At 36.1% G+C, this 9,362-nt stretch overlaps 1 protein-coding gene across 1 annotated transcript; it reads right to left on the minus strand.

Moving 5' to 3' along the window:
* Positions 1-583: 583 nt before the first annotated feature.
* LOC129359561 (visual pigment-like receptor peropsin) lies at positions 584-8,618 on the minus strand. Its single transcript, XM_055029218.1, has 6 exons — positions 8,399-8,618; positions 6,834-7,039; positions 4,358-4,457; positions 2,229-2,333; positions 1,244-1,467; positions 584-1,172 (listed from the first exon to the last, which is right to left on the minus strand). Exons 1-6 carry the CDS (start codon positions 8,535-8,537, stop codon positions 714-716), a joined length of 1,233 nt encoding a protein of 410 aa, XP_054885193.1. The 5' UTR covers positions 8,538-8,618; the 3' UTR covers positions 584-713.
* Positions 8,619-9,362: the final 744 nt, after the last annotated feature.

Here is a 9,362-nt window from a genome sequence, read left to right on the forward strand (position 1 = left end):
TACACTTCTTCCATCCTCTTGACAGGTTGTAAACATAGAAAATTTGTAACTCACCGCTCTGGACTGGATTTCCTGTGAAAACATAACTGCTCCGCTTCTGATTTAAACTGGCCAACAGAGTGAAGATGAGACTAATGCAGATGTGAAACTACTCATCTTTTTGGACACCTTGTCATCTGCTGCGTATATGTGAGTATAGCCTGTGAGTGCCCTCGAGGGTGCACTGCACAATACCATGAGATACTTCAGTCAAGTCAAGGATGGTTCAGTGGTTCCAGATGATACAACAGATCTCATGTCTTTTCTGCTTCCACATTTCATGGATTGTTCCAAAAAGGATTTAGTCGGGCCGTTTATGCCTTCCTAGAAAGATCGTGGCCTTTAGTTCTACTAACAGAAGCTTCTGGTATAATTTATTAACAAGGCAAATGTCAGACTAATTAACTGCAAAGTAGTTCTAATTAGTACCAGGAAAGCCGTCCAAGTCCGTTCGTCTTTGGGTTTTATAAACTTTGCAGAGAAGTGCATAGGAAACTGCCAGTTCAGATCAATGTACTGAAACAAAAATAAAATATAACTTGAGCCTTTAAAAAATGTTTATTAGCACACATTCTGATGATAAACATGGGTACATCTGTTTATAAAGATGGGTAAGATGAAGAAAATACAAAAAACAGTCAATCCCACCCTTATACTCCTGGTTTAAAACAGTCTTAGAGTCTGTCACACCAATACTCTGATGTTTCAGTGTGTGAGGGCACATGGATGTGGAAGATCTCAGGAGGAGTCTCAGGAGGACTGTTGACCCCTGAGTCACAGTCAGGGTTGGACCCGTTTGGCTCTCCTGCCAAATATTTCACCTCTGGTCTTTGGGCAGGAAGCGATGTGTCTTGGAGCAAGTTCTCAGCTTTTGGTTTAATGTTTCTAAAGTGTTGCAGATGCACCACTTCCCTGCTCTCCGGAATGCATGGAAACAGCAGTGAAACCTCCTTGCGAAATCTGGAGCTCATGCCAAAGTATATGAGTGGGTTGTAGAAGCTGGCAGACTTGGAGAAGAGGCGGGTGACGATGCTAGTGGTGCTGGGTACGTGGAAACCCCAGGCCGACCACATGGAAACCACCGCGTACGGTGACCAGGCCATGATGAAAGCAGTGCAGATTACTATTGAAATCTAGTGGGGGGGCAAAAAAATCACAATGGTTTCCTTTTAAATTCTGCAACCAAATATTTAGTTAAACTTACCCTCGTGACATCTCTTTCCATCTTCCTTTGTCGCGCAGAGAGAAAACCATCAGCGGACATTGCATTTGTGCATTTTACAGTCTTTATAAGAGATATGTAGGAGAAGAGCATGATGATCACAGGGATGAAAAAGCAGAAGATGAGAATGGAGATTATGTAAGACTTGTAGATGGTGGAATAATTGGCTTTGGACCAGTCCACCTCACAGGTGCCATAACCCCGATCTGCAGAAAACAAGATGCAGACAATTAGGGTGTAGCGCAGTAATTATTACAGATGAACTGATATCCTCTTTTGATGTTGTTGTTATTTTAGTTTGGTTTGACCATAGACCATGAAGAACTGGTTATTATCACCCCTGGACATTTTGTCCATTCTCTTTTGTTGTTTCATACCAGCCATACTTTAGTTCCTTCCTGCTTTGGTAATGTTTCATACCTGGTTTAGTACTTTAAAGTGCTCATAATACTGTTTGAGAAAATGGATTTATATGTCTCCAATTAATTTCATCTAGCTTTAGGAAAACATTCATAGTTTTTTTTTTAATCAAGGATCCTAATTTGTCATATTTCTTTTTAAAATATGTTTGTCAAATTTGGCCTTTACTGAAGAGAAAGAGGATGGAGAGAGAATGGACAGATATGCAGCGTATGGCCTGATACCATAAATTGAGCACAGGAAAACCACAGAGAATTATATCCTCTGTAAATGCTACCAACTGAGCTACCCAATGTCCAAAAGTCATATTTTGTAGACAAACAAAACTCAAAGGAAAAGAAAGAGGAAAAGAATCCCAATTAAATTAAATTATAAGTGAGACTCAAACATTTTTAGTTTTACTTGTCCCTGAAATACCCAACTACCAAGAAAAACTAAAAAGGAATGGCTAAGTACGTTGATATAAAGCCGTTTTGTACAAAATGGATGCAAGTGGGTACAAAAAAAACCCCACTACATCTTGGTGAAGCTTCAAATTGGAACAGACCTGCGTAGCTGCCCCATCCCAGCAACGGCGCAACAGACCAGAAAAGTGCTCCAGTCCAAATGAAAATGAGGGATATTGCAATGGTGTTGATGCTAATGCAGTGTGCTGCAAAAATACACAGAAAAAAGAAAAGGCAATGTCAAAACAACGGTACATAGTTTATGAGTTTGATTTTTAGTTGATAAAGGTTCAATGTTTTTGGCAAACAGAAACAGTGAGAAGCTTTGAAGGAAGGAAAATTCTTGTTACTTGTTATGAATGTCAGCACTCTCATTGACATTTGTTGAACAATGAAGTCTTTATTGACAGCCTTTACCAAATACTTGCATCTGACAAAGACATCTGTTGGAATGATAATACACACATTTTTGTGACCAGAGGAAACCATAAAAAGGTCAGCATTTTCTTTGCAGTTGTAAAACATACTTCAGAGCTATGCTACAAGGAATTGCAAAAGTGTTCATATACCTTAGACATTTCGATATTTTGTCACAAACTTTATTTATTAAATTTTAACACAAATCTATGCCAAACTGTTAATAGAAAGAAAACATTGTAAAGTTGCAAAAAGACCACCTTGAATCCAATCAGAGCTGGAAGTGTTTTGCTGCATCTCTCAAACAGATTTGCAAATGTAAAGACTGAACTCTTTGCCCATTCTTTTTGCAAAATAGTTGAAGTAAGACAGAGAGGATCTCTGAACAATAATTTGAAAGTATTCCTACAGATTCTCATTCAAATTTAGTGCTCAAAGCTTTTCTTGCAGGATTTACCTTTGTCCTTCCTGCAATTAACTGAATGAGGGAGGCTGTTCAGAACAGCTTAATGTTGTACTGTGGACATGCTGTGTTTTTCACCCTACACAGTGTGTGCTTTAGCTTGGTCTCATTTGACAACATGTTTGTGGCTCAGGACAAAGAAATACGGCAACACTTTATTTGTCGAGTTGTGAATAAGACTGTCATAACACTAACAAAGAAATCATGATCTGATATGAATTTGTAATAGAAGTATAAAGCCAAAGTTTTATCTTTGATAAAATTTAATCAGTGATACTTCTATAAGAAATTTATGTCAGATCATAATGAAGACATTTTGAATAATATCTTTGTATTTAAAAGTGTCATGATTTACTGAATGACACTTTATGACAACAGTCATAAATATTTATGAAAACTTACTCATGTTCATGACAGATGTTATGTCTTATTTATGACGGTGTCATGACAGTCTTATTCACAACCCGTCAAAGTGTTACCAGAAAAACATTACGTTTTTACTCTGCAAATCTGGCCTTTATGAAAGAGTGGAAAAAAGAAAAACATTTTTGGAAGAAAGTCAAAAATTTCTGTTTGCCATTACCTGTCGTGCCAGGTTAGATGGACAGCTATATTCTTTCTGTGGTGTGTTTTAAAGGCTGAGATGTTATTTTGTGGTCTAAACCTGCATTAAACTTAACCACAAATACATACCGGATCTTTCTGGTAGATTATAGGACAATATTTACTACTGTGTGTTGTGTTTACCTCCCACATAAAATCCAAATGAAATAGAGGCTTATGGTTGAAATTTGACAAAATGTGTAAAAGTTCAAGAAATATAAATACTTCTGAGAAACTGTAAGTACAGAAACTCGGAGCTTTTTGTAGCTTTCACACCAACTCACCTCACATACCTTGTGGTTAATTTGCTCCTTAGATTGTTTAAATTGCTCTATTCAGACCTAGGTTAGTAATTTTCAATGGCTATATTGTGGCATATAATGCAACTGGTGATATCCCACACTCGCCACTAATGGGCACAGTTTACAGTCACAGCGTTTTAAAAACAACCGCCAACTATGTGAAATCAGATACAGTTTTTCACCCTTATTTCTATGTAATTAGGACATTCTTTTGACATGCGGATGTAGTCTCAAAAATAGAAAATGTCACCTCAAATTGTCTTAATAACATACTGGAGAAATATAAATGGACTGGCTGGAGACGAATGGTAGTTATTTTCCCAGCTGAAAACAGAAACAGACTTTTCTGTCAGAAAAGATCAGCGGAATGAGATGGAGGGCATTCATGTTGGTATGAAGCCCTCTTTGTGTTTTCACACTTGCACTGTGAGAAATTTGTTCTGACCTTTTTGCGGGTGGCATCCCTTGATGTATCTGGTGACGCTGATGACTGTTAAGGTGTTGATGCTCACAAGACCAAAGAGCAGCGTGAGAAAGCCGTCTACCTGGAAGAAGATGGACACACAGGTTTTATTGCACGACATCTTCAAAGTGTCTTCACCGAGCTAAAGATGGGGCGAATCTGATCCTTCCAGGCCCAATATTTACATCATTCTTCTATCAGATGCTACTGTGGGTCATAATTTGGTTGATTGTTCTCCCAAAGTTATATCGCAGTGCAGGTGCTTTTGCTATATTTTATAATCTTTTTATATCTTTTAGCTATTTTTTGTGCTAGTGCATTATCTTTCAGCTTAAGAGTTAAATATTTTGATTGTTACATGTGAAATGTTTTGAATCTGTGTTTTTTGGGACAGAACACTTTGCAAAAGTGATCTTTGATATCATTAAGTACTCCCCTATCTAAATAAAAGTTAATAAATAAAAAAAGCTAAACTCACAGCCAAACATCTCCAGCATATTTAATAAAATACACAGTTTTACTATAAATTTTATGTAAACATATCTGTCCATGCAGCAATGTCCAAAAAGAAGAACAATTTTTTACTTTATGGCTTTCGCTATAATAAGTGGATTAAGGCTCCTTTCATGTTCTAAGCATCCTGCAAGGCTTTTCTGTTTTACTGTATGACCTTTCTCTTTTAAACATGAGCATATTTTGGTTTAAAGGTATATAAATCTTGCTAAAAAAAAAAAGAATTTTGGGGGAGTTTTAATGAGATTCTACTGTAGTAGATAAATGCTTTAAAATATGACCTAATCAAAAACAATAACAGCAATCGAGGAGACGATCATCCAGAAAACAAATTATTTTCTCACTCTAACACATTGTGATTTAACGTAGCCAAGTTTAATGACCAGAAAGAAATCGTTCCCATATTCTTTTGTTGATGGCTAAAAGAAACACGAGGAAATGTCAAGCTATGTTGACATTTTGTCATAGTATATCTACTTTATTGACGTTGTATTGCTCTTACAATCAGCTTGTTAAAAATTTTAACATTCTTGTAAAGTCTGCTGTACATCCCTCATTTAAGTTAAATATTCAGGTTGTTTAGCTAAGATGAACAGAAAATGTGAACTGAATTGGATGATAGATAACAGAATCATTATGATGTATCACACACACTGCACTCATCAACTTTTCCCGCCAATTGTGTTGTTGTAAACTTTGGTTTATATATTGTTAATGTATATATCTCTGAATTGCAAACCTTCTTAAAAGGTGTTATGGTGTTTCCATGTGCAACATCCGGCTCCCTGCTGAGTCATTTCCAGGTAACTCGCCTCATTTGAGGTCAGTTGCTAATTACTATCTTGATCTTCCTTTGTACTAATCCAGTTACATGCACTCGTCACAATTTTCTCACTCACTTGCTTCTTGGGGTTTTGATTCAAAGCTAGTTTTTTGCACATGTAGGAAGAACCAAGAGAGAAATAAATGATGACTGTAATGTTTTATGCTGCATGTTTGCCTCTGTGAAGCCCAGTTCGGCTTCCTAAGGTGCAAATACACCGAACTGGCTGGGATTTGCTCTGGTCACATCACGTTTTGGGCCATAATCAGCTTCTCACATCCTTGTTCACATGCTCTTTCCCTTCATAAAGTGTTACTTTTAGAGTATAGCCTTATTTTTAATTTTGACTACCACCCCCATATCAGCTCACCTCTCAGGGGAAGGTAAGATAAGAGTGGCACGCTACAGCTTTTCAACACCTTGTTTTTCTATAATTTTTCAGGGAGTTTTTCCTGGCGTTCCTGCACAGATCCCAACTTTCTACCAGAGTTAGCCTTGAGCAAGAAAAATATCCTGCTTGAATTCCAGGCAGAAGAATGACAACAATTTAATTTTGAGCTGTGGCTGCGAGCGGATAAGAAAACACATGGGTGAATGGTGTTTTAGTTTTTTTCCACATTACACACATAAAACTTGTTTTTAAAATGAAGTTTTTAGATGGAAATTACAATTGTGTTGAAAAATTAAGACAAATGATTAAAATATACTAAAAAAATCAATGGAAAAGCTCTTAATAGTTCTCCATTTGGTTGTTGAACTGCTAATAGGAGAGTTTTGCCCGTTTAGAAGTCTCCAACAGGCTAATCTTATTACAGATTTAACCTCTAGCCTGCATGGCGAGGACCAAAATCCTCTGCATATGCACGAGCACACACTCGCACGCATTCTCTATTCATGGTAAAACCTCTGCTGTTCTGTAATGTAATGAATTAACTGAGAAAGATAGACAATGCACATAATGTTGTTTGCAACTCAAAACATTGTTGCAAATGATAACATTTCACCTTTTTAATTGTTATTAAACTTCATTGCTATCGCACAGTTTGAGATTTAACAGAAAAAATATCCTGAATACAAGGAATTGTTTGGATTATTTAGCATTTGTTTTCACATTTCGTTTACCTGGCAAGTCCAGATCCATGTGATCAGATACCCGTCATCTTTCAGGATGTTAAAGATTTCCAGAATTCCTCGTGAGTAGCCAAACACCGAGATGCTGGCATCAGAAATGGCGAGGTTTAAGGTGAAGAAATCTGTTGGTTGGAGTAAGGCCCGCTGGCGGTACAGTACAAATATCACCAGACTGTTTCCAAACCATGAAAGCCATCCTGCAAAGAAGCAATATCAGCGATATTTTCAGGACTATCTTATCTGATAGTGCAGGTAAAACTAGATTGGTAAAATATATTCAAATATAGATGATGTTCAATAGAAAAGCTATGCATTGTCTAATTGTTTTAAAATGCAAAATATTATCATTTGTTGGTGTAGTAGTTGACTAGCAACAAACCACATTGTGATGAGCTGTACTTGCATAATTTATACAACATAGATTACATTTGTGTACATTTTACCATGACCATATTTATGTTGTTGGTTTTACAGTCAGATGATGTTACAGTAGAGTACACAAACAGATAAATTTGCCATTTCACAAAACCTGCTTGGCTGGACTTTTAAGATTTTGATCAGATGAAACACCAAGTTCCTGTAAATCAAGAATAAAGCCCACATGCTTAGAGTTCCTTTGAACAATAACTGGAACACTACTATGTATAATTATTGTATATTTCCTTGCTGATTTTGATGGCATTTGACAAAATGTAATGTTTTATGGTTATAAACACTTTGAACTTTACTTGTCAATATGTTATATCAAAATATTTTTCATATTTATTGTCTTTTTTTAACATTTTGGAAATTTTGACATTTTTTCAAAATTATGATTAGTCATAACTTAAAAAAATATGGTAATTTGTACAAACTTGCATTCGAGATCTTATTTGTTTCTATTGATAAGCTGTAAATAATTCATAGTTCATTGACATATTTTGTCTCTCTCAAGTTGTAGGAATTTTTTGGAAGGAGTTTTTGCAAATGTTTTTTTAGGCACATCATCTAGTCTAAATCCAGAGATAGGAGGCTATGCATGTCCAAAACCCAGTATCAGAAGAAACCAGTAATGCTTGGTGTAATGAGTGACCAATGTAAGGAGAAAAGCTGACTATCTCTCCTAAACAGCTAATTCTGACCAATTATAGATACTTATTTTAGGCGAGAGACTTGAATTTGTTTAAATTTGTCATATTTTGAGTGTTCAATCCTTTTTTTATTTTTAGAAAATTTCCCCTCAGCTGTAGAAGTAGCTGAAGAGTAGATGTAGTTTCAGAATCTGTATGTGATTTTTTTCTGTCTCTCTTCCCTAAAGTAAATAGTTTACATTACACTTTAGTGTGATTAATAATAAATCAGTTCTTGATTACATTAAATACATTGTTCATACAAATAAGCAAATATCCATATTTTTGATTGTTGCTAAACAAATCTTAAGAGTAAAACGCATAAATATCCACCTGCTTGTTTAAATATTTGAATTTTTTCAATGAAAAGGAAGTGGTTCATCTTTCAATACATGAGTATCTGCAGAATAGGAACCTGTCACTAAGGTTAGACAATCTTTGACTTACCCAGCACTAACAGGTAGACTCCAACGATGGTTTCTCCTTGTTCAGAGAGAGGAGTCTCTGTATGCAGAGTGCTGAGGTTATTATTCCTCCATGGAATATTCACCACCTTTAGTGGGAAACCCTTCAGTGTTATTTCCATGGCCTGAACTTTGATGCCTCGGCATGAATTCTTTCTATCCTCGTTGACGGCTTTGCTTTCCACTGCTTCCTGCAGATACTGTCGTTGTTCACCAGTAGGGATGACTGGCCAGTTGGTTTTAAATCCAGCTTAGACACAGTCACTAATACCTGCCTGCTCGCTTGTTCCAATGTCTGGACTGGTAATCCTATCTATTTCTTACAAATAAGAAGATAGGGGTTTTGGATGGAAATCCTTGCCAATAGCAATGTATCTACTAAGCCTTGCAGAGTCACTTGATTTAGTTCTAATTAGGTGAAGAACCAGGATTAATCAGAGGCAATCAAAGGAGATCGGTAAGGTCTAAACAGATAGAAAACTTGAGCTGTTGATAACATCCTAACCTGCCTATGTTTTTAATCTGGTGGATTTTTTTTTATTTTTTATTTAAACTTCATCATTTGAAAAAATGAATCCACTCCAATCTCCCTAGCAATATAATAACTCCACAATTTTCTCATTTACTTTATGCTAACTTCTTCATCAAAATGATCTTGATCTGGTTAAGCTTCTTTATAAATTCTTGGACTCCATAGCATGTTTTCAACTCATTGCAATATCCTAAATTTAGAAAAGAACAAGTAGAAATGTACCTCTTTTACTTTCAAAAGTGTTACTGGGAGGGTTATAGCGGTATAATAAACCAGGTGGAGTACCTAGACAATTGATCAGGTGTTAAAATAAATTTCATTTGACTCAACAGCACGTGCTCTCATTTTAGAGTAAAATCTTTACTTAACAAAACGTTCTTAAAATGCAAATATCTCATATGCATCCCAAAGTATT

Source organism: Poeciliopsis prolifica, unplaced genomic scaffold (assembly GCF_027474105.1).
Source record: "Poeciliopsis prolifica strain line A6 unplaced genomic scaffold, Auburn_PproV2 SCAFFOLD005, whole genome shotgun sequence".
Classification (NCBI taxonomy): Eukaryota; Metazoa; Chordata; class Actinopteri; order Cyprinodontiformes; family Poeciliidae; genus Poeciliopsis; species Poeciliopsis prolifica.

Excerpts from the sequence above, each read along its gene's own strand:
- LOC129359561 (XM_055029218.1), bottom strand. The coding sequence starts at position 8,537 with ATGGAAATAACACTGAAGGGTTTCCCACTAAAGGTGGTGAATATTCCA. Across the intron at positions 4,458-6,833 it reads CATGGATCTGGACTTGCCAG|GTAGACGGCTTTCTCACGCT; the intron begins GTAAACGAAATG and ends ATCTTCTTCCAG. Across the intron at positions 2,334-4,357 it reads GGGATGCCACCCGCAAAAAG|CACACTGCATTAGCATCAAC; the intron begins GTCAGAACAAAT and ends GTATTTTTGCAG.